The sequence below is a fragment of the Ambystoma mexicanum genome, chromosome 5q (genome assembly GCF_040938575.1).
Source record: "Ambystoma mexicanum isolate Mex_15411 chromosome 5q, UKY_AmexF1_1, whole genome shotgun sequence".
Classification (NCBI taxonomy): Eukaryota; Metazoa; Chordata; class Amphibia; order Caudata; family Ambystomatidae; genus Ambystoma; species Ambystoma mexicanum.
This window is the reverse complement of record NC_090933.1, coordinates 35,367,406-35,393,167: the sequence shown is the minus strand read 5'-3', so window position 1 is coordinate 35,393,167 and position 25,762 is coordinate 35,367,406. Positions and strand designations below refer to the sequence as shown.

The 25,762-nt window shown below is 46.5% G+C and overlaps 1 protein-coding gene across 2 annotated transcripts in view; it reads right to left on the bottom strand.

Moving 5' to 3' along the window:
- Positions 1–25,762, bottom strand: part of AHRR (aryl hydrocarbon receptor repressor) — a 1,406,519-nt gene that overhangs the window by 584,869 nt on the left and 795,888 nt on the right. For both annotated transcript variants that reach the window (XM_069620459.1, XM_069620460.1), the window contains exon 4: positions 22,810–22,922. In XM_069620459.1, coding sequence (XP_069476560.1) covers positions 22,810–22,922 — 113 coding nt within the window. The remainder of the gene's footprint in view (positions 1–22,809; positions 22,923–25,762) is intronic.

Here is a 25,762-nt window from a genome sequence, read left to right as displayed (position 1 = left end):
ACGAATGGGCACAGCAAGCATGCACATATTTGTATAGTAACACATATTGTGGGCTAAGGCATCATGAAATTGTGTTTGAGAAATGCTCCTGTGCACTGTTGGTGACTTGCATCTATTGGATTTTTTCATGAGTTATCCTACAAAATCAATTGCAAACTGTTTAGCTTTTTACACAATTTATCAAACAAGAGTCTGTAAAATGCACCATTTTAACGCATTCTTTTTTTTAAAAAAAGGGCAGGGAGAGAACGCCCCGAATCCCCTTTGATGGGTTACAGCTCCCTCACTACACTTGGTCTCTACGGCATATTTGGGGGAAATATTTATGCCCCTCCACTTCAGAAATTCACCAGTTGCCACTGCTCAGGGCCATCCCATTGTATAGGGGGCACTGCCTCTTACACACATTCCTCCTTGTTCTCTTTCGCACCATAGCTCTCTGATGTGGCTGCAACACGGCCTCTATTGCTTCACAAATAGCCTGAAGAAATATGCAATAAATTCCCATGTAAGTACTTAATGTACCACCTAAAGGAAAATGCTTTTTCATGGTCCACTGAAAACTCTTAAAAAATGCTGCAGTACGATTTAGACTGGGCGTAGACTGTCAGTAATTACACTGATTAAAGCCACATGTACAAAGTGCAAGAATTTCATATCTATGACATTGCAATAAAGATTAATTTATATCATTAACTTCTTCTAAGCCTTGCATAAATTGAAACATGTGACATTAGAATTCTACTCTACAATTAACATAGTTTATCAATTGTTTTAACTTAGTTTTTATTAGCATTTTATCACATGAAACGAATGCAAAAAAAGCACTGCGAGCAAGATCATCATTGCAACACCCCACACCCCAACATATCTTCTCCCTAAACACATATTCATCAAAAAGCATCCCTTACCCACGGGATAGATATTGCCTAACAGGACCCCAACCATACCCCCATACTCCTCCAAAACACATTAAACTAAGCTTGGAACAACACTCCCCGCTTCTCCCGTCCCCACTACCCCCCCACAGCCTAAACTTTGTTTCAATGATTAAACGAAAAGCCATTGGGACTCATTACGAGTTTGGAGGCAGCCATGCCCTTAGTAAGAGCATGGATGCCTCCAAACTCGGGTCCGGGTTCCCTGAATGGGGAAATACCGGGCTGTTTCGACCTTGGGGGGCCCAGTATCTCCACATCCAGGGAACCTGGACCCGGTACATCCCTATTCCCATTCGAGCCCCCATAGGGCTTAATGGAAATGGGGAGCATGCTAACAACGGGCCCGTTAATGACGGGCCTGTTGTTAGCATGCTGGGCTGCTCGCGGGACCAGCAAAGGACGTCTGGTAAAACCAGGCATCCAGAGCGGGTCCCGCGAGGAGACCTCGTAATAGGGCCAGCACCTTTACCGGCGCCATTAACCCCTTACTGCCAGAGTCCTAATGAGGCCCATGATGTCCTAGGCCAGTTTGCGCTATATCTTCAGGTGTGACAGACCTACCCAAGTGCAAGCACGAAAGGCGGCTCTCGCCCAAGCATCGTCTCCCACTCTCTCTCTCACCCGTAAATTTCATTTGAATCCAGAACATCCTCCTCCCATCTCGGCAGTAGGGGGACCCAATCCTGTGTGAAAAATTGAAAGGTGTCTTGTACCACAGCTGTTAGCCTCTACATTACCATCATATCACGTAGATTCTGTTCTCACTCCAGTCCAGATGGCAACCTCTCATCTTTCCATCTCTGGGCTACCGTCACTTTCGCCGCCCTTAAAATCACTGCAAGCAGTCTGGGGAGCTTATGTTCTCCCGTCTCTTCCATTGGTGTTCCCAGAAATATGTGGAGTGGGTCAAATAATAATTGGGTTCTCGTTATGTCGTTAATCCAGCTAACAACCTCTCCCCAATACAAGCTCACTCTTAGGCAATGCCACCACATGTGCGAGAGGGACCCCACCTGGCCACACCTCTGCCGGCAGCGCAGGGAAACTCCTTTAAACAAACATTTGCGTCAACTTCACCAGATCTCGAAGCCAACCTTGCAGTATTTTGTCATTGTGTTCTATCATCGAAGTGAATAGGTTCCAGTGGACTGTGGCACTGTAGATTGTTGACCAGACTTCATCATCTATGTCCCCCTCTGCTCACGCCTCCCAGTACCTCTTAAACGTCTGTCTCCCTGTGAAGTCCACCGAAATCAATACCTTATACAGCTTGGACAGTATACCTTTCCTTGTTGCCGCAGAATCCAGAACCTTCTCAAAGAGGGTCAGGTCCCTTGAAATATCCACCCGCCATTTTGCATCTTTAAAAATACCCATAATACTTAAAAAATCAAAGATTGGAATCACCTCGACCCCCAAAGCCTTTTGCAGCCCCTCGAAACCCAAGAAGGCCCTCCCTTAAACAACTGCCCTACTTTTTCTAGCCCCCCTCATCTGACCACTGCTGAGAGAATCTCAAATTCTGATGGGAAAGGTAAAACGGTGGACACCACACGGACGTCAGTGGGGACGGCCAGGAGGAGAGGAATTTGTTTGTTTTGCTCCTATACCATACCTTCCACAGCACCCCCAGGGTAGGATGTTTCCTGAGTCTGCCCTGAATGTCTTTGGATGGGGCCCACAAATAATCCCTTAACTTCAGCGGGTGGGCTTCCAAATCCTCGATGTAGGACCAGTACATCCTCATATCCTCCCTCATATGTTCAATAAGGACCGTCAGTTGGGCTGCTTTATAGTAAGCGGCAAAGTCTGGGAATCCAAATCCTCCCAAGTCCCTTGGGAGTGTAAAGGTGGCGATCTTAATTCTAGGCATCTTATCCTGCCATACAAACTTAAGACCCACGCATTACAGGTCAGTAAATCTGGTAGAGCTACCGGGAGGGCGGTGAAAAGATACAAGAGGCGGGGGAGGAAATTAATTGTTATCAATGTCATACACCCGTACCAAGATAGGGTCAGCAGGGCCCACCTCTCTAAGTCTTCCTTTAACGACCTACGTAAACTACGGATCGTAGTTTGCCCCAGCTGGGGCACCCAAATCCCTCGTTAAGACAATCCCCAGACATGTTAGGCACCGCTGTTCTACCCTCATCCCCATGTATATGGTGTGGCAATCTAAGCTGGACTAAGGAGTATAATTCCAGATTTGTCCATGTTGATTTTAAGACCTGAGACTAAACCATACTGGGTAATTTGCTCCAATAGAGCAGGTAAGGAGGAAGAGACTTTTGTGAGGTAGCCCAAGATATCATTAGCATACAGCAATAGTTTGAATTCCTGCTCACCACATCTAATACCTGAGATCACCTGGTTCTCGCGTATAGTGATCGCCAGCGGCTCCATATTTGAGGAGTATAACAATGGCGAGCGGGGGCATCCCTGCCTAGTGCTTCTCATTAAACGGAAAGAATCTGATAATACCCCATTTACCTGTGCCCTTGCTCTGGGTCAACTGTATAATGCTGCTATCAAATTTAGATAGCGGGACCAAACCCCATTGCCTCCAGCATCTTCACCATAAAGGGCCACTCTACCCTATTGAAAGCCTTTCCTGAATCGATAGATATCAGGCAGGCATCCAGACACCGAACTTGAGCAGTGTGTATCAGTTCGATTGTTTTCCTAACATTGTCCGAGCCTTGCCTACCCCGGATGAAACCTATCTGGTCTCCGTTGACCAGGGTAGGGAGCCAACCCTCCAGCCTTCACCCCAGGATCTTCGCCAGGATCTTTACATCAGTGTTCAAGGGGGAGATTGGCCTGTATGACAAACAGCATACCGGATCCTTGCCCTCCTTATGTTTGCCAGTGTTACCGCATCCATCATTGTAGGCGGCATAGCCACCCTGCCAGAACTAGCATTGTATACCATTGCCAAATAGGGGGACAGGACTGAACTGAATACCTTGTAAAACTTTATGGTGAACCCGTCGCTCCCCGGCGCCATCCCCAATTTCATTATGCCCATAGCTAGTCTAACCTCTTCCTCCGAGATTGCCATATCTAAGTGTTCCATTGCCCCACCAGAGAGAGCCGGAAAAGCGCGTTGTCCAAGGAATTAAGCAATCTGACCTTTTTCCCCCTACAACTCAGAGGTGTACATGGTCTCATAATATTTTGCAAATTCTTTGCCGATTCCACTTGAATCGTAGACTAAGTCCACCTCCTCACACCCAATAGCCCCAACTACTTTACTCCTCCTCTCTTCCCTCAGCCGCCATGCTAATAGCTTGTCAGCCTTTTCCCCCATTTCATGTTATTTCTGTTTTAAGAAAAGGAGCTTCTTTTCTGTGTCCTGAGAAAGGAGATTGTTAAGTTTAGCTCTATACAATCTCATCTTACTGGCAGCTGCAGGGGACAGATAGGAGCCTGGATCCCCCACCCACCCTGATTGAAGCCATGCTAACTTTTCCCTCAGATAATCCTCCTGCTCCCTCCGGAGTTTCCATTTTTGTGAGCCCATTCTTATCAGGACCCCTCACACCATCTCTTTTTGGGTCGACAACCATGTTGTAATCCCCCCCAACCACTATCCAGCCATCCAAGAACAGGATCATACACCTATCCCACTGTAAACTGCGCTCCATTCAGCACTTGCTCAAGAAACAGGAACCGACCCTCCCGGTTGTCCAAAATCTCTTCCACCCAGTAACCCAAGAGGGCTGGAATTAAGTTAGAAACCCTCCCTTTCTTGCCATAACCTAAGGCTGTGTACACCTCCCCCAATCCTGCAGCCCTGAACCAAAACTCTTTGCCCCTCTGCCAATGAGTCTCCTGTAGTAGCAAAAAGTCCAACTGGGCCCTTCGAAATTCCCTGTGGACCAAGGATTTCTTTGTCAGAGAGTACAGTCCTAGCAGATTCAGGGAGTCAACTCACCTGAAGCCTGGGTATCCACATCTCACCAAACCTTCTGCACACCTGAGAGCCCTTTCTCTTCTCAACCTTACTCTGGTTTTCACATTGAGAACATTTAAACCATGTACACTCAATTTCTGAAACATAAAGAACATGAAACTCTTCAATCCCAAACCCCAAGTCTCCCCCTTAGCATCTAATCATGGCGGGAATAACCATCCCGTTGAGAACAAATCACCAGTGCCCCAACCTGCAGTCAGACCTACTAGCTAACCAAAGCAAGTCCTATTATACTTATCCCCCTCCCACTCAAACAAACCTCCTCCTCAATGTTTCCACCCACTTTCCTCAAACTCCAACCTTTCCCCTCACCCCCCCCCCAGAACCACTGAGAGGACATGGGTGATCCTCCCTGTCGCAGACTGCCATGCCCCTTATATATTTGGACGGCAGATTCCATCCAACAGTTCACTAGCTCTTCTTTCCTCGCAGTGGTGGGGGCTGTTAAATTTCTTGAACTTGAAAGGACCTTTCTTCTGTCTCTTGGAATTTCAAGTCCAGATCGCACTCCTGTCTCCTCCTCCTGGGTCTACTGTTGCCGTCCACCGTCCATCATGAGCACCCTGATCACTCTCTGAATATTATCTTCCGTCACAAGTTTATATTTATAGCCCTCGTACTTGAAGGCCATCGAGAAGGGGAAGCCCCATCTATACCGCACCGCCTTGTCAATCAGCCACTTGGTGAGCAGAGCACACTGCTTTCTTCTGGCCAATGTAAAGGCTGAGAGGTCTTGGTAAATGGTGATTTTTGCTGAAGCAAAGCCCAACAGGCCCACTTTTCTAGCTTTCTCAAGGATCTTCACCTTTTCCGTAAAGTAATGGAACCTCGCCAGGACCATTCTTGGGCCCCGCGACCCCCCACTGGATGAGCTTGGTCTATTGTAGGCTGGTCTATTGCGTTGATGCCGAACAGGAGCTTCAGCACCACATGATTGACCTCTTTATGTCTGCCTCCTTCTCCCCATCTTTCTCATGGAACCTGACAAATCTGAGATTATTTCTCCTTTCTCGGTTTTCAAAATCATCCATATTCAATGCTATCTTGGATTCCCTCCTCTCCATTTCAGATAACCGCATGTCTATTTTGGTCTCCATGACATTGGCAGATGATTGAATTGACTCCAAACACTGCATCCTGTCATCAATGGTGTCCATCCTGTGCTCCATTTTATCGAGCGTGTTGCCTAGGTCGGACCTTATGCCCCTTATTTCCTCTAGGAGCACAGCAATATCCATTTTCGTGGATACCGGGTCGTCCTCCATGTTGGATCTTTGTGCATGCGCCTGCAGGTCTTCCTGTGCTACTGGGGCCTGTAAGTGAAACCGCTTCAGGGAGTCTTTCCAGAACGAGCACACCCCAGGCCAGGCATCTAACTCGGTACACCACCACACTTGGGCTCTTGAAGTCACCACCTGCCTCTTTGGGGCGAGCTGAAGAGAGCGGAGCTCACCCCAGAGAATCCTCCCTGGGCTAGGGCCACCAGATAGCCAATAGACCTGGGTGCAACTCCGGTCCTCTCCCTCCTTTACCCCCAGGCCTGGGATCCGATGCCCACGCGACCAGGGGGTGACCATGACACCCATGGTCTTGTGACCCAAGCTTTTGTAACCAGCCCCGGACCACCACACACCTGCTAGGGCTACATCCCCACCTCAGGTCTATTGTGCACCAGCTCCCCGAGGTCACCGATATCACCTCGGGCCTCTTCCTGTTTCTTGAGGATCTCTGTCCTTAACCACTGCAGAGAAGCAGTGACCAATTCAGGCAGGAGCTTCATGCTGCACTGTATCCTCCGGCATGGCACTGGTAGCCCATAGTAGATATCTTCTTGGAACTGCCTTCCGGGGCGGGGGGAGGGGGGTGGTGCTGCACCTCAGCCTCACCTGGGATCTCCCCCGCTCCGCAACTCCGGGTCACCAGCCTTTTAGCACGATGGGGACCAGGAGGGGTGTCCCGACGAGTCCTCCTGGGCCACGGGGCGCACCCCTCAGTCTCTGTCTGCCTGCTACTGTATTTGAGGCAATTCCCCCAGCCCCACACAGCAGGGGGGATTGCCACGTCGGGGCCTACACATTGCCACGTCGGGGTCTACACAGCTTCTCTTGGCCCAGCCTGCCTTCTCCAGTGGGTACCGCGGGCCTCCGTGCCTCTGCCCTGCAGGTCCGCGTCCCCGGGCACGGGGTCCGCTCCACTGGTCAGCACCGCCCAGGGGTAGAACGCTCCAGGGCTCGCCCGCCCTTCCAGCGCGCCACTGGCTCTCAGCAAGGAGGATCTCCGTTCCTCCTCCCGGATCACAAGGCCAGCACACCGGGGTGCCTGGAGGCTGCAATTCGCTCCAGCCTCCGAAATGCCCGATCCCAGGCTACCCACGGTCTCAAGTCCCGCCTGGACATACTCTGGGGTTCTGTCAACAACTCCCCTCAACCAGGGGTGTTGTTGGGTCTGGAAAAGATCGGCTAAACTAATGTCGGGACTGGCGGGACTCAGGGCTAGCTATAGCCTTTTGATTGTAGCACCTGAGCTTCTATCCGGGGCTACAAACAAAAGGCCCAGGGCTATAGCCCCCTCAGGCCCCCCCCTAGCAACGCCTCTGCCCTCAACACCTCTGCTAGTGGTGGATTGTAAGGGGGGGAGCTCAGATCCCCTAACGGCCTGGCTTTACGGGAGCAATGGCAGTCAGGATTCCATCTGCTGTGCGCCCCGTGGTGGCCCTCGAGAAATTTATTTTAAACCCCTGTTAAGGGGTTTAAAATACCACAAGCTATTCTATACAAACTCCATAATCCATGTGAATTACAATATCAATTGTTTTATGTTGATCATTTAAACATGCTAGATGTTACAACCCAGACAGTAAAGTTTACGTTTTTTGCAACAAGTTCACCATCACAATTAACTAACATATACCATCCAAAGTTTAAGACTTCCACAAAATAACTAGATGGTAACCCATTTAAGAATGACAGAAAAATCAACATTGTTTTACATTTGCTATGAAGCAGAAACATAGTATGAGAACCTCTGTGCCTCCACAGCACTGTCTCGTTGCTGCAGCAATGGGATCCAGAAAGGGAGCATCATTAAGGAAAACTGTTAATTTCTCCTTCACTTCCAGAAAGGCCCACAAAAAAGCACCCATGACTGCTCCTCAGCATTGAGTAATGGTAGGTGAATGTCAATGCAATCCCGAGTGCGATCTACAGTTGTAAAACTAAATAGTTGGCAAACAAATCATTTGAGCATCAAAGTCGTCCTCACAAAATGTTGTCAGCAACTACCAGCAAACCATGCCGCTCCTCACACTTGACAACTTCTGGGCAGAGGGAGGGTGTCTTCTGAAAAGAAGTCATACACTCTCCACTGTAAGCATATTAACCACTTATCAGTACCAGCACTCCATCTATATAAACATTCTGATTGCAGTAAACAGCCAATCAGCTGTGAGAGAATCAGGGGTGTTGATGGGTCTGTAAAAATCTGGGGCGACGCTAATGTCAGGACTGTCGAGACTCGTGGCTAACTAGCCTTTTGATTGTAGCCCCTGAGCTTCTATCTGGGGCTACAACCAAAAGACCAGGGGCTATAGCCGCCTCAGCCCCCTCCCCCGCCCCAGAAACGCATCTGGAGAGAATGCAGGCTGTATACAGTATCAGCACCCTGGCGGGGGAGCCAGCCAATCAGGTGTCTAGGAATGCAGGCTTCAACCGCCAGTGAAAGCCTGCATTCCCTGCCATCTGACGGTCGCCTCCCCCACAACCAACTTCCCCCACCCTCTGTTCCTTTGTTTTTTTCCCCTCAAATACCTTATTTCTGCAGTGGCGAGTGCCGTCACTGCAGCCGCTCCTTCTCCCCGGCTCCCGTTGGCTGCTATTGAAAGGCAAGAGGGGATCCCTACGGAGCCCGCCTTCCCTTTCCATGGTGGCCATCTTAGAAAAGCATTTTCCATCATTCAAGAGGACGTACGCGGCATCCCTATGAACGAAGGAAAACACTTTTCTTTAGCACCCCGGGTTTACCGCTTTGGCAACCCAGGGTGCTAAAAGCATTAATTCCAAGGGCTGGAACGGGGGGGAGGGGTTAAGGGTGCAGAGCCCTCGTTATCCGCCCTTGCTTCACTCAGGCCGATAGCTTGGAATACCGGGCCGTTATTCCCCGGTTCCAGCACTTGGAATGGGGGATTACCACCATATTACAAGCCTGCATTCTATAGCATTCGTTTTGACAGCGCACACCCTCACAATTCCTCTAAAGTCTCCCCACTCTCTCCTGTTAATCTGTATCGCTACTACAAACCCTTGGCACTTAACCATGCTACAAGAGGCCTGCACCATAACACCTCAATCCTACTCTCTAATTTGGCCGCCATGGAAAGTGTAAAGGAGCTTCCCCTATGGGGGCCACCTTTAGCCAGGACTATATTTTTCTTTGATGCAACATCACACTATGCACTGCGTTGCATAATAGAAACATGTTTTTAAAAGACACTGTGAGGACTCAAGGTAACCAAGAGATGGGAAGAAGTTGCCGGACGGGTCCATAAGACTATGGGCCTCATCACAAGTTTGGCGGTAACCCTTAAATGCGGCAGTAACGCTATTACTGCCACATGTAAGGGTCTGCCAAATCACAGGCTTGGTGGATTTTCCCCAAGCTCTGAGCTGGGGGCAAATCCGCCACGATTTTGCCGATTTCCGGCGCTATTACCGCCAGCGGTAATACTGCCAGCGGTAATAGCGTCAAACATTCCCCATTGGGTCCAATGGGGAATGGGAAATTCCCGAATGGGCCCAATGGGGAATGGGGACTTACCATTCTGCCAAACTCTGTGATATTGGCGCTAGTAGTGCCGGGGGGTTTGGTGGTAGGGCTAATAGCCCTGGCCGTAATACCGCCGGGGTTAGCGCCCAACTCGTGATGAGGCCCATGTGTAGACATGAGGTGAGCCAACGAAGCGATCAAGCACGAACAACACCAAGCACCAAGGATCACCTACATGATACACTTACTGCACAGAGCTAAGGTATTTTCCAAACTGGACCTCACGAAAGGGTATCACCAGATAGAGATCGCACCTGAGACTTGATACATCACCACATTTGTGACACAATTGGGGTTGTTTCAATACAAACGACTCCGCTTCGGCATCTCGTTGGCCACCAAGATATTTCAAGGGGAGATTCATAAGGTCATACGGCACGTGCCCAACTGCCTCAACTACTCGTACTATGTCCTTGTGTTTGTAAAGTCCAAAGAAGAACACAATGTGGCCCTACATAGGATGTGCTCCGCACTTGAAGTGGCAGGCCTAACCCTCAACAAATCTAAATGCAAGTTTGGCAAGGGATCACTTAGATTCTCCGAGCACATCTGTCCAGAAAGAGAAATGCTGCCTGATTCTGACAAGGTGGCAGCACCTAACACGGCACAACCTCCCCAAAACATGTAGGAGCTGCGTTCCTTACTCGGTCTTGCAAGCTATTGTTCCAGATATCTCAAGGACTATGCCACAGGGAGCAACCCTCTTCGACTACTCACCCGTAAAGACCAGCCATTTGAACTGTCAAGAGACTGCCAGAGTGCATTCAAAACGACTTGCAACAATATTGCCTGAGCCAAGGACATGGCCAAGGATGACGGAGGTAATAGTTGATGCCAGTCTCGTGGTGCTTGGAGCAATCCTGACAGAGAGAGACCCCTGCGATCCCTCCAATGTATTCATAGTAGCCTATGCCAGCAGGAGCCTCACAGCCACGGAACATGAGTACTCTCAGGCTGAGAGAGTCTGGCAGTCATGTGGGCCTGTGAGTACTTCCACCTATTCTTATACAGGAAGGCATTCACGGTCATAACAGACCATCAAGCCCTTTTAACAATATATGGGGACCCAATGGCCAGAATGCCTCCCAGGATAGCCAGATGAGGTTTGCGCCTGCAGGACTACAAGTTCGACATCAAACATCGGCCAGGCAAGGAGGAAAACCCAGCAGATTATCTATCCTGCCACCTAACAGGCCCGGCCTACGCGGGGCCATCCATCAAAGATGCGTACATTAACTATGTCGTACACCACCTATAGCCACTCCCAGCAGCCGCGTTTGAGCAAAACAAGGCCCTCAGCATCATGACACACTGCATCAAGTGAGAAAGAATCTCTCATCTAAAACATCAAGCCAGGCGTGAGAATGAGTCCGTACAGGATGACATCCAATGTTTAGAACTGGTAAAAGATGAGCTGTCCATTGTGGATGACCATATCATCCTAAAAGGCTGCAAAGTGATCATTTCAGGGTCACTACGAGAGAAGGCAGTCAGGCTGGTACACAAAGGTCACCCACTCCCCCCCCGCCCCACAGTACCACAGGGGTTTGCCTCTCAGACCTAGAGTTTCAGAGACAGGTCAAGAAGAAGTTACCGGAAGGACCCGCCCAGCCTTCCAGCACCGCTAGAACAGCACGCGAGACAAAGGCCAGGAAGAGAAGAACAAGATGAAGGACCGAGCTGACACCCGGCGGCAGGCCCAGGAATGCGCCATTGAACCCGGAGAGAAAGTAATCGTACGACAACCAAAGGGTCGAAAGCAAGACTCCACGTTTGCACTGGAATGTTTGATAGTGACCCCACAAGAAGGGCACTACGATCACAAGCAGTGGGGACAGACAACCGTCCATAACGAGGAGCTCGTCACACTTCCAGGAGCTTGTGGCCTCCCCTGCACTCGGGTGGGAGCAGACCAATGACAGTTCAAATGAGAGACATTCAGATTAGTCCTACCTCGGAGACAGGAATCAGTCTGAAGAAGAGGTTGGTGGTGGGAGAGAGCTCTCGCCCCGCTAGTGACTCGCCTCCCCACAAGGCCTCAGGGATGTCGCATGAAGCCCCTGAGACTGATAAAGGAAATGGGCTGACAAACTGTGAGTGATCTGTAATTTTAAAAAGGGGGGAGATGTCATGTCGCAAGTGCGACTGACCAGCCCTCCGACATCGTTATGTGGGATGGCCCGTGCTTGGGCCATTACCTCAGGGAAGTGACGTTGGGGTTAGGGAGGCAGAGGTGAAGGCGGCATTTGGGTTTGAGATAGTTAATAAAGAGGATCCATGCAACTACGCTCCGTGCCTGTCTCGTTTTTATCAGCAAGGCGCTGGGAGGTCCCCGCCCGCCCAGTACTTTACAAAAACCAAAAGAGAAAAAAAATGTCAAAAATAAGTTAACAAAAATGAAGCAACCATTATAAATATTTAGGAGGATGGAATCATATGGTTGCAGGGGGGAAACAAAAGGGTGCCAACTCATTTGATTATTGAAATAAAAAGAAATTCAAAGAACACTAGCAGGACACAAAGCCATTTTTTGACAGTTACATCACCAGAGTTAATCACTGTGACCATTTGCAATATTGCTGAAAATCCGCCCAATTTAGAGTTTACCATTATTTCAGTGGTAACACTATTTGTACGGATGCAATACAGCAATACCATTTTGTGTTTTGTATTAATTTTCACCATCATCCTGATGATGGAAATGGATAATGCACAGTAGTGGTGCATGCCACCGATGTGCACTTTGTACTGCAAAAAACTTGAAATTCAGATGTCGTTATGCATTTCGTGGATGAGGTGGTGAGAAGGTGGGCATCTCCCTTACAATGGTCCCAGGTAAAAAAAAAAAAAAACGTTTCCCTGTTTTCTCCCTTTACATTGTTTGTACATTGTACAATGTTCAAAACACTTTTTGGAGCCATTTCTACAATTAAAAACAGGCAGACTTCCCTTCGTACTATCCAATTTTAAATACCTCAGTATTTCCCTGCAAACCTCTGAATTGGGAAGGCAGTAAAACTGGAGGTATTTGTCAAATAACGCTGATTTTACAGTAAGCGCCCAACTCATACCCATAGTTTCAGGGAAAAGAGGAAGTACAGTTGCAGGGCACAAGGGGGGTAAACGAGGGGTGATCCCAAATTGTAATGTGTAAATAAAATGCTTGACTACAGGTATGGGAACATGAATTAGAGCCTCCTATACAGCATTGCATAGGAAGGTGGAAGGAGGGCAGAAGAAGGCAACTGCTTTAGCAAGGTCATATTGGCTACACGTGCTCATCTCAAGAATTAAGAAGACAGGCATGGCTACCTATGCTTCAGCATATGATGGATTCAGGCCACATGTCCAGACCTCATCATCCAAGGCCTAAAAGGGCTACCGTCCAGCTTTAATTTTTGAGGTCTTCTACACCGGTCTTTGCCTGTTCCAGCCTCCCCTAGGAAGTCCGTCAGTCGCCTGGTCCAGGGAAAACACACTGATATTAAATTATTGGTTTGAATACATCCTTGCTTTTTTTACTGTCCACATCATATGCACCGTTAAACCCAGCCTATCGATGTTCTTTATGCTGGCTGTTACCTGTGTCGGAAGGTAGCAAGACCAGAATCGAGACTCACAAGAAGCCGATGTTCTCTCCTTCACATGGACAAACGTATTTTAGTTAGGTTTTTGTTTAACGGCCAGACCCCCCCCATGACGACAGGTTTTTAGGAAACAAATTGTATCATCTGCAGGCATGCACATTATCAAAACCCGTCTCCATACCCATCATTCCCGTTCCTACCTCTACAAATCATTCATGCGCTTTTAACCTACCTCCCTCTTTGAACTTCCTCTCCTCTGCTGCTCTTTTACTGCGGTGATCGGAAAACTCTCCGAAAATGAAAAATAACTCCCCATCCCCACTGTCACTCTTGATTCATGTGCACCCGTCCTGCTCTTTAGGTCCCCCCATCAGCTCCCACTGTGTATATCTCTCCTGACCCTAACCTATTGTTCCATTTGAATAAGTGGGAAGATACTGCATCAAATAAGTGCGTGTTTTGCACGAACAGGATCGAAACTGATGAACATTTCTTCCAAGTCCTTCCACTATATATGCACTTTAGGAGGATGCATTTGAGACTAAGGTTCTTTATTCATTTATGTATTTATTTATTTTTTCATTTATTGCAGCACACAAAACCCTCTGGTATTTAGGCACTAGTTCCATTGAGGAAATAAAAGAAGGGGGAGAAATGCATCAGGATGAGTGACAAGTCTTAGAAGGAGCTGTGTTAATTGAAGAGCCAGGTCTTTAGATTTTTGCAGAAGGTCCAGTTGGTCGATTCTTTTCTGAGGACTGGTGGGAGATTGTTCCAAAATTTGGCAGCCGCAACCAGGAAGCTCTTGCCCCCCACCAAGATGTGACAGAATTTGGGGATCTTGAGGAGGTGACAGTGGATCTGAGAGGTCGAGCGGGAGAGCTCCATGCAGAATGAGAGGTAGGTCGGGCTGTGTTAGAAAGCCCTCAGTGGACAATGGATAGTGTTTTAAATTTGATCCTTTCACGGATCGGTAGCCAGTGTGCATATCTCCTGGCTTCTGAGATGTGGTCAAATGTGGAGAGACCCATGGCTGGTCAGAGAGCATTGTTCTGAAAAGATTGTAATTTGTTCAAGTTGCGCTCAGAGGTGCAGGTGAATAAGGGGTTGCAATAGTCAAGCTTAGCTCCTGTAAAGGCTTTTGCAATAGAAAAGCGGTGATGTGTGGAGAGGAAGGGCTTACTGGTGTGGAGCAGTTTGGCGGTGTAGGCTGCTGATGATGCGATAGAGTTCACCTGCCGTGAAAGGTCAAGGGTTGAGTCCAGGTATACGCCAAGGGTTTTGGCTGCAGAAGAGGTGGGGATTCGGTTTCTGTCAATGGTAAACTCCTTGTAGGCTGGGTCGATGTTGCGTAGCATGGAGTGGGAGCTGACAATGAGGATTTCATTTTTTATCATCATTGAGGCATAGTAGGTGAGATGGCATACAGTTGTGTACGACTTCATACACAGAGTTGATGGTAGCTGAGTCCTGCGCGTATGAACCAGAAAGGGGGATAAGGAGCTGCCTGTCGAGGGCGTAGTTCATATATGATATGCCGAGGAGGTCAAGGTGGTCAGAGAGGGGTTTCGTGTTAATGTTGTAAAGAGTGGGGGAGAGACAGGTACCTTGGGGAACTCTGCAAGTGACAGGAGTGGGTGCGGCAGAAAAGTCATTGATGAATACTCCTGAGGATCTGTTGGCTAGGAATGATTTAATCCAGTTGTGGCAGATGTGGAGAAGTTGGCTGTAGAGGCGAGTTGGGAGCAGAGTTTGGTGGTCTACCAAGTCAAATGCTGCCTAGAGGTCCAACATCATCAGGAGGAGAGGGCAAGTTTGCCAGTGTCCTTAATGGCATCAAGTTGAATTTTCAGGTCAAGTAAGGCAGTTTCCTTTCTGTGCTTGGGGCAGAAGCTTGATTGACAGACACCAAGATATTATTCTCCTCGAGGTAATGTTGAACCTGGATGTAGGCTACGCGATCCAGTATCTTCAGGAGGTAGGGTAGCATTGTAATGGGGCTATAGTTTGAAGGTATGGAAGAGTCTACGGAGTACTTCTTGAGCAGTGGCAGGACCCACGCTTCCTTTAGGGAGGTTGGCACTGAGTTGGAGGTGAAGGAAGCATTAATGATGGCCAAGATAATTGGAGTAAGCATCTCGGCACAGTCTTTGATAATCGGGGCTAGGCAGGTATCACCTTTGCAACGAGAGGGTGTGAAACTATTGATGATCTTGATGACTACAGGGACTGAGACAGGGTAGAAGTTGAAAGGGGCGCAAGTGTGCGTCGGTAACGCGCTGGGGGCTGTGGATGGTGGTGGTTTAGCTAGCATGGCTTGTTGTTTGGAGAGGATTTTTTCTTTGAGGTAGTTAACATTTCCAGTGAGGGCGTCTTGGATTTTGTTGCACCAGGCACTGTCCACTGTCAGGTCTGGCAGGGGAGGGCATGGAGTCTGTAGCTCCCAGAGGATCTTGAATAGTTCCCGAGAGTTGGATTTGGCATTACTGATCCTGGCGTTGTAGCTGCTGGCATTCGCAGTGTGGATTTTCCGTTGATAGTCTTTGGCGAGGGAGTTGATGAGGGCTTTGGAGGCGGGGTGGGGTTTTCCTCCATGCTAGCTCAGAGGTACGCTTTATGGCACAAGCTTTGAAAAGCTCAGGTGTGAACCTCAGAAAGTTTGGCTTTCCGATGTTTGAGTGGGCCAAGCGTGTAGGCTGCCTGAGCAATTATTTTATTGTAGCTGTCAACCAGTGCTGCTGGGTCTGTCACTGAGGTTGGGGGGTGAGCGAGGTATCAAGCAGTGGGGCGAGGCTGATGTTGCTGAGATTTTTTGTGCAGTGGGCCAGACCTTCTGGTTTTGAAAGTTGACCCGGACTGGGGCGTTCATAAGGGGGATATCGAAGGTGATGGTGTGGTGGTTAGACCATGGGCAAGGAGAGGTGACAGGGTTGGTGATGGTGCAATTGAGGTTGCTGATCCAGTCAAGGGTGCAGCCTTGATCGTGAGTGGGCTTGAGGGATTGTTGCGTGAAGCCAACTTGGTTGAGTGCGGTGGCTACACTGGTGGCGAGGGTGTTTGAGTGATCGTTGAGGCCTAGGTTAAGGTCCCCAAGAATTACGATTTTTGAGTTGGGCTTAATGGAGGAGAAGATGCTTTGAAGTAGGTTGTCCTCGAAGGTGAGGATGGGGCCAGGAGTGTGGTAGATGAGGAGGATGGTGATGGAATTGGTAGGCGTCATAGAGAGCTTGGCGAGTAGGGATTCACAGTTAGGGATGGCGTTGGTGTGTGTGTGGCTCTGATGGTGAGGGTGTTTTTTTAAATGAGAGTGACGCCGCCTCCTGTTTTAGGGGTTCTTTCACATCTTAGGATGGGGTAACCACTGGAGTAATGGTGATGGAAAGGTCTGGGCCCACAGCAGGGTGTAACCAGGTTTCAGTTATGGCAAGCAGGTTGAGGTTGTTGGAAGTTATGAGGTTATGAATTTCAGCTGTGTGAGCCGGGACTGATCTGGCATTGATGATTAAGGCGCAACTGATGGGCTTGTCGGTTGTGCGGGTGGGTATGCACATTTCCGTTGGGCGGAATGGCTTAGGAGCGTATTGGGGGAGCCTATTCCTCGTAAGGATAAGTGGTGGCATAGCAATGGCGGAACTGAAGGCTTAAGGTTTATTGGGGCATTGTCCGTGTATCTGCATTGGACGGATTGACTGAAGAGCGTAGTGTTGGTTGCGCAGGATGAGTCGTGTGCGCAATCTGAGGAACCTATTCCTCGTAAGAATTGGTGGGGCGTAGCAATGGCAGAGCCATAGGTATCAGGTTGATTGGGGGATTGTCAGGGGTGGCCAAAGTATGCATTGGTGGAGTGGCGTGGTACGGGGAGGGCGGATGCGCCGATGCAATAACCTGCAGACCAAGTGTAGTGGGCATCCCTGGAGGCTGGCTGAACTTGCGTGGAAGGGGACGTGGGGGCTCTTGAGTTACGGGCTGTTGGACATCTCAGATAAGGCCGTGGTTGTTGCAAATCCACAGTGGTGGGTTCCGGCTGAGATGCAAATGCGAAGCGAAGTACGTGGCGGTCATGTTCTGCCATGCCATTGCGCAGCGCCTAACACCTGCGGGGCTCAACACTGTTCTTGGCCTGTGTGGGCTATGCCACAGAGGATCTGGCAAGCAGGTTTTAGGCAAAGCAGAGCTGCGCGTAGATGCAATGCGTAGCACGTAGCAAATGTGGATCGAGCAGTGTGCTCTGCGGACCTGCGGTGCTCAACACCACGCCCTTGGCCTGTGTGGGCTATGCCGCAGGGGGTTCGGCAAACATTTAGTCGAAGCAGAGTCGTACTTAGATATGATGCAGAACACGTAGGGGACATGCATCGAGCAGTGTGCTCTGCGACCCTGCAGCGCTCAACACTGGGCACTTGACCTGCGCAGGCTATGCCGCAGAGGGTTCAGCAAGCAGGTTTTGAGCAAAGCAGAGTCGAGCGTAGATGCGATGCGCAGCACGTAGCAGACGTGGATCGAACAGCGTGTTCTGCGGACCTGCAGCACTCAACACTGCACACTTGGTCTGCGCTGGCTTTGCCGCAGAGGGTTCGGCAAGCAGGTTTTATTCAAAGCAGAGTGATACGTAGATGCAATGCGTTGCAGGTAGCAGATGCGGATCAAGCAGCATGCTCTGCAGACCTGCAGCACTCTACACCGCGTCCTTGGCCTGCGCAGGCTTTGTTATTTTGAATCACTACCACAACTCAAACCATGGTTTTCTTTAAGGACTAATGGTCTAGCAAATGTATTTTCTGTATCTAAATGTTTGTATGCATCATGGCTCAAAAGAGTTACACTGTAGAGAACAATGAATGATGCAGCGAACGATATGGTGCAAACACTTGATCAGTTGCCTTCCATTCTGCACTGACATTAGGGTTTTATTATGTATTTACACGTCGGTGCATACGATGTTGGTATGCAATTGCACTTTATGCTTCTGTGATGTTGAAATTATTGGACATTTTATGAACTGCATGCAAGGCTGTAAAAAGGGAAAATGGGTCATTAGCTTTTATAATATAAGATGACCCTGTCCCATTTTTCTGTGCTTACCGTCAGAATGCACTTGTACTTTAAATGCTTATGATGTTGGCCTGCACTTGCACTTTATATTTTTGTGATATCAAAGATGATTGATATTTTATTGAATTGTACTGAGGGCTGTAAAGAGGAAGGCCATTTGTTTTCATTATATAACTCTGTCCAGTTTACTATTATGAACTGTCCATCTTTGTACTCAACCTTAGATGTAGTTTTATATTTGTAACATATTGTGTGCGAAAATTATTGCTAATTTTGTCTACTTTTATGGCGTTCAGCCGAAATAAAGTGTTTTGACTGAATCACTATTCAACTTGCACGCTCTTTTCGATGATGCACTTTTTTTCTGACTCCGTCTTCTGATGTTCCTGCAGGAATCCTGTGGGATTTCTGCAGAATTCCTGCATTAAGACGAATACGATCTGACTCAAAACAGTCTCTCCAGCCCTCCCCAAAGTGTTGACCTAATTATATGGTATGGTCTACTTTCTCTCTCCTCAACCCTAACATAATGTGAAACCATGTCTTTCCCTCCTTTAAATATCATTTTGAACTATTTTCTTTTCCACCTTGCTGTGGGAATCGTTGCAGCCAACAGAGCAAAATAAATTGTGTTTTTTCATTTTTGAAAAGTCTAAGTGCTGCAATGCACCATGAGAGATATATAAATGTTTTAATATTTTACCTCGGAGCACCTGATTCCCTGTCAAACATTTTTTAAACTATTGGACGGATTTACACCATAAGAAAAGAAAAATATGCAAGGCTTTGTTCCCAACCTGGTTCTTATTATGCTCACATACATTCTGGGGTTTTATGTGTTCAATGGAAGCACTTCTTTCTATTTGCGAAAATGACTGTGTGTATGCTTAAAACAGCATTGTGTCTTTGCTTAATAAAGGGTGCGCATGGTCCAGTGGCAGACATTCATTTTGGAATATTTCCGCCAAATACTTCTAGCGAGTCAGAAAGTATTAGCAACTGAATTTTGGGTAAAGGGAATGCACATTGGTTTTATCTGAACTATAGGACGGTGTTTGATGCACTAGTGTATAGGTGTTAAAATAATGGATTCCTTTCGGATCCGCTTATTTTTAGCAAATGATAAAAGCTTGTGCATTCTATAGAAATCCCTAAATGCAGACTATAAAGCATGACATCCAAGTGGCATTTACATTTTTCCAAAATGGAGAGTAAAAGAGATTTTCCCAAGCTTCACTCTTTGCTTTTAAACCCTGTTTTGTAAAAATGTTTTATATTACAAGCCTGCATGTAATTAAAATGTTTTGTTAAATGACCTACTTGGTGTTTTAAGATGCATTTTGAAATTCTTTTTTTTGCCCAGCCCTTTTGTCCTTGCATAAATTTAAAATGCATTTACGGCAAAGTTACTGCACATTTACTACAGAATTGCAGAAAGCACAGCCCACATCAATGGAAAAAAATATGTCACTTTTTCATTTCTGAAAAGTCTCAGTTTCTGGAATGAACCATTGGTGATATATAAAAGTGTTTTTAGGCCGGGGCACATTATTCAAAAACGACTGCATGGATTTAAATAATACAGAAAAAAGAATAATATCTGCACCACTTTGTACCAGACTTGTTTTTGATAATGATGAAGATTCATTGTTTCATATTTGGTGAAAATCCGTTTGTATATGCAGAGAGGAAGGGAGAGAGTTTTCTTTTTTTTAAGTTGACGTTTCTAAGAAACTAAAAATAAAGTTTTCTTCCCTTGAAAATATCAACGTTAATGTTTAACATATCATTAAACATGAAAGAAGCATTCACAGTAAACATAACATACATGGAAATCAACATTGGTTTGAAACTTATTGGAACTTTATTAAAAGGGGAATGGCTAAGGGTTTGATCACTTTTCTATGCATTACAACATATCAAATTGACCAGACTCCAATGCTTTCAAATGACATCTGAGAAGCACTTGACATTGTATGGACACCAAAATGTAATACAGCCCATGATGTATGGGTATTTACTATAGGTGTACCAAAATTCGGCTTGGATTAGGTAGTTGGTGAATCCCTGCTGAAAAAGCAGAGGTATTGAAATTGCAAACAAAGTTTCTGCACTTTAAGTGCTGGACAGATTAAGCCTTTCACCTGGTATTTTGATGGGGAGCGGTAAACTGTAGCAGAGCACCGAGCATTTTGAATATTCAAAGAGATATCTCTGGTGTAACCTGTACTTTGAAACTGAAAACTATTCAGCAGGAACAATAGTTTAGGAAGTTGCTACAGTAAAATGATCTTATCTTCAGGGTCTTATCTATTTGCTGATGAACTGTGAGTAATCTGCAGGTAGCAGGCTCCAAACCCATTTATCCCCAACCCAGGTAATCCAGTTAAGGGGATTAATATTTCTGCCGGCCAACTTTCACCTTTCTTGTTTTTGCCAAAATGAGTCCCTTTGAATTGGTAACAGATTTTACTAATGAATATGGCTATCAAACAGATTGTGAGTTTCCCAAAAATATAAATATATTTAAACCAAAATGACCCAGCCTGACAGCAGAAAGTCCCCCTCTTAACATTAGAGAGTTAATCAAGAGGAATATTTGCATAATTAAGACACAGGGTACAAGTCTACACTTTAGAAGATTGGGCTAAACGGATGAACAGTTGAAAAAAATAAGTAAAATATGCATTCAGATACACATTTGAAAATCAGCACTGTCCCTCTCAAAAAGGGTCAGCCAAAAACTATGGAGGGCTCAGTATTTCCTTTACTATTTCCTCTACGCTTTTGTATGGCATCTTTTCCCATACCCCAAACAACCACAAACATATGCCACTCAAAAGACTGAAAAGATAGCTATTAATGAAAAGAAATTATTCCAGTGCCTCGCCTCCCCTCAGAACCACAGGTAGATATATTAGTCCAAGCATAGCAAAGGTTTGTATTCAGTAGCATCTTTCCAGTCAGCAGGGTGATAATTCATGTAATCACTCCTGTTGTGTTTCAGTGCCCAGCTGGAGCTAACAAGGCAAAAGGTGGCAGGAGCAAAAGGAACATTAGACACATCCCAGTCACCTCTTACAGGGATTGCATATATGCATACTCTAGTTTTGGGCAAGCCTTAGTTACTTGGGTCCTACCCAACAAGACTTTGAATGCACAAAAAAATGGTCTGCACTTCTATTTCTGATGATGTATTATTTTCATGCTTTACACAAACCTGTCCAACTGACAACAAAAAAGAGAAATAAAGTGGGCATATACATGTAAAAGTGTGTTTTGAATTGGCAAAGTATGTTTTTTGTGTGCGTAACTTTATTAAAAAGGCAATTATCCAGCTCCATTTTCGGCTCTAGTCGAATACTTAGACAACTATTCGGTATTGGCCAAATATTAAATCTATTGTTTGGTACACCCAAAGTATGTACTAAGAATTGTATGCATGCATGCATGTTGGAACCTGCGAGCCACAAAGCCGGAAAAAACAACAACTTCTTGATGACGCTCTCGCCATTTGCGAACTAGCATTTGGCAAAATGTTATCTGCAATGCTCCACTGGAAACACCACTTACGATTACAAAGGAACAATGAACAGTACATTTCTGCCCTTCCTATACAGACTATATGAACACAATGAGATCAAGGAGGGATCTCTGAGGAACGGGGACTGGACCACATGTTAATACTTGCCCTCCGATAATGAGCGCCTCTTTTTCTTTTGGTATCCCTACCCTACTACCTCTTAGCCCTCACAAGAGGCTTGCAAAGCAACTTGTGGCATCTCAAAGAATCACCGATAAATGGATAGCATTTGCTTTTTGAGTGACTTTCCAGAGGGAGAGGATGGAATAGTTATCTGAAAGAGTCCGGTGTGGTGGAAAAACACTTGCAATGCGTTCAAACATGGCAGCAGTTACTGGGACTCTGGCTGGCTTTTTCTCACCCTCCGGACATCACTAATTTTCTTTGCAAAAGAGTGTTCTGCGTTAGGTGTGGTGGAGGAAATGAAATTGAACAGGAGCGTTTCCTTTTTTTTGTCTATTTTGGTTCAAAGAAAATGTGTTTACCAGTGAAATGTTTCCTGTGTTATTTCCTGATGCACAGTGCAAAGAACTCGCAGTACTGCGATTCCTTTGACCATTTCCAATTACGGCCCTGCTGGCCACTGCGCATCTGATGTCGAACTGAGCCATGACCCAGCATTACAGTGTGAAGTTCTAAAAACATTTGCTTGCAGGTAGTCTCACCAACAGATGAGCGGCACGGCCATTTTGAAATGTAGAGCATGCCTAGACGTCACAGTTTGCGGCACCACATGTGAGGATTCTCTAACAGAACATTCATACAGGCAGAGATTTGTCTGTGGCGCAGCAAGTTGCCTGCATTATGCAGAGAGTGGAGCAGATGATAGGATATCCTTTTATCACTCACTTCCTGCAGAAGGTCTCCTTCTGGCATGGCACTCCCAGTGGACAGAGCGTCGCCCTTGCTTGCGTGACCGGCGGGCTGGCAGACCTGCCTCCTGGAACGCTTCTCTTGTATAACTGTGAGACAAGGTGTACAGAGAAAAAAAAGATATGTGTAAGTAGAAGAGAGCATCGCAATCAGTTACTCATGCGTTACAGTGTACAGGTCACAGAGAGGACAGCATGAAAGATTTATGCAAGCTTGCAAAAACTCGCATTTTAAAAGTCTAAATGGGATCAGGGGACTGGAATTGCTTTATAATTTCTCAACTATTGAACTCCAGGTCACTAGTTCACACTAACTGCAGAGCAGTAGCGGCAAAGGATGAATGGCAATCAACTCAAACTAGGAGGGGTTACCATCACCCGTGTCACAAAAACTTTGCAGCACCTAAGTGCAATTTTTCACAGTATATGCACTGGGGTAAACAGGGGATTAGACTTGTTTTACTGGGGGGAAGGGCGCAGGGGGTGAGGGGATTACATTTCCTTAATGTCACTACTAGCGGTGCAAAGTTTCTGTAATATGGTGCCTGATCTTCATATCTAAATAGCTAGGCTCACAATTGTCATTTTTGTGTTTTAAATTTGTAATCGTGAGGGTTTTCATAAAGTGCTGATATTCACCCACGAGCATCTTGGTGCTATATAAAAAGAGAAGGCATACAGATGACCTGTCAGAACTCCCAGGCTTCAGTTCCCTAAACGGCACTGTCTTCAACTATTTCCTGAAGGGCAGATGGTTGTTTCCATTCTGCTGATATGTTGGCATCTCGTTCTAGTGTCTGGCTGCTAGAACAGCAAATGTGTTTCTACCAAGGTTTGCCCTCTCCATGCCATACAAGCATACCCTCCACCACACATTGCCTCTATAGTCTCTCCCGCCCCAACCCTCTTCCCCAACTTACATGCATACTCCACACCCTCCCATTCCTCACCTTGTGGCTTTGTATGCCTGCTGCTCACTAAGTCGTCAATCAATTAGATAGGTTGGCCTGTTTAAAGGGTCTACCAGCCCAAACTGGCGAACACTTAATGATTAGCAGTTGGAGGGACGAACAGCTAGAGTCAAGCACAAGACCTTGTTCCATATAAGTTGGGCAGCTGTGTTTTGTACTCTCTGTAGGCATATTATCAGTTTGAGTGACAGGCCAAAATGCTGTTTCCATAGCCATATTTCGCAAACATAGATGTATTTACCACTGAGGCGTGAGAAGGAAAGACAAATATGGTATCCAACATTTTAGTTTTTTTAGACTGAAAAAGCAGCCATTTACTAGAGATGACAGTTGAGGGCCAACTCTAAGGTCAGAATCCATTAAAAATCTAAATCCATTGAAATCTCCAGGTTTCTTATCACAGGTGCAGGGCTAGTGCATTGAGCAGTTTGTAGGCCAAAAGGAGGCATTTCAGGGATTTGACCTTGCGTTTACTGTCAAAATGTCTGTTTTATTTGGGTTAGTATTTAGAAAGATACTGCCCATCCATACTTTTGTTGAAGATAAGCATTCCCTCAATGTTTCTGATGCCAGTTCTCTATTGCTGGATATTTTTACCATAATACGTCTATCATCCATGTAATTAGTCTAGATTAGTTGAGCCAGAGGTTGAGTGTACGAATTAAACAGATGCTTACGTGTGCAGAATCTTTGGGAACACCAGAAGGGAGGAATCAGTCAGTAGTAGAGGAAAAAGTATCTACAGCGCTCCATTGGGACCTCATATTGAGAAAGGATTACACCCAGTTCAAGACTGTGCCTCCAAAGCCGAAAGATATTCACTTGATTAAATGAAGGCACTGGGCAATGGTGCTGAATGCAGTGGGTAATGGTGCTGAATGCTGCTGACAAGTGTAGAAGGGTCCGTGCTTTGGCATGCCGACACCCTCCTCCTCTTTGAATTAATCAATAATTTATTTTATAATTAGTTTAGCAGTACAAACCCAGGAAAACTAGTTGTAAAATCCATTTGGGCAGAATCCAGAAGGTTAGATTGATGAATTTCTGCAGTAGGTCAAATAAAACTTGCACACATTGTTTCACCTGGAATGCAAATAGAGAATGGGAAACATTTCTCTTGAAACTTTTGAGGGCACTACATCAAGAGGGGATCCTGCTCATTTTACTGAGTTGAATAAGGTTTCCGCTTAGAATGGTGCACATTTTTCAAAGGAGTCCATCAGATTGATTGCTCGTAGTGTTTACCCAGAAATATAAGTGGACACTATGGGCCTCATTCCGAGATTGGAGGTAGCCATGGCGCCTCCAATAACGGTACCGAGTCCGCCCTCATTCAATGGGGATCCTGCTACTTTTATTGAGTTGAATAAGGTTCCCGCTTAGAATGGTGCACATTTTTCAAAGGAGTCCATCAGATTGATAGCTCGTAGTGTTGTTGACGAGGAGAGGAAATTACTGACGGGCCCATTGGTCAGTACTCACCATCGAAAACTAGTAATACAAGATAGCTGCACCATGTGAGGACAGAGTGCAGGATTCACATACTCCAGCAAGATTCAATAATCAGGACTCAATAAATTGGCAAAGGGAAGTCCGTTTAATGATACATACATCAGCTAATGGAAATCGGCAGCATTGCGAACACCTGCCTCACCTCGACTTCCCCGAACTTCAGTCAAACAGCCTCTTTTATGGGCAAAATTCATCATCATTGACGTCTAATTCTACAAAAAATCATCCCGCAATATAATTGGTTGGGAAAGGTAACTTAAATATAGGTGCTATATCTGTATATGGAAATAAAGCGAGTGGATTGGATAACTCTTATCGGGTGGGCGTCTATGCCCTTCACTCTACAACACACGTGATTGAAGTCACCACAAGTACGGCGTCTTATTGGTTACAATGTCTATAGGACCCTAGATTACATGGCCCATTGTGATTGGGCAAGTTACACCC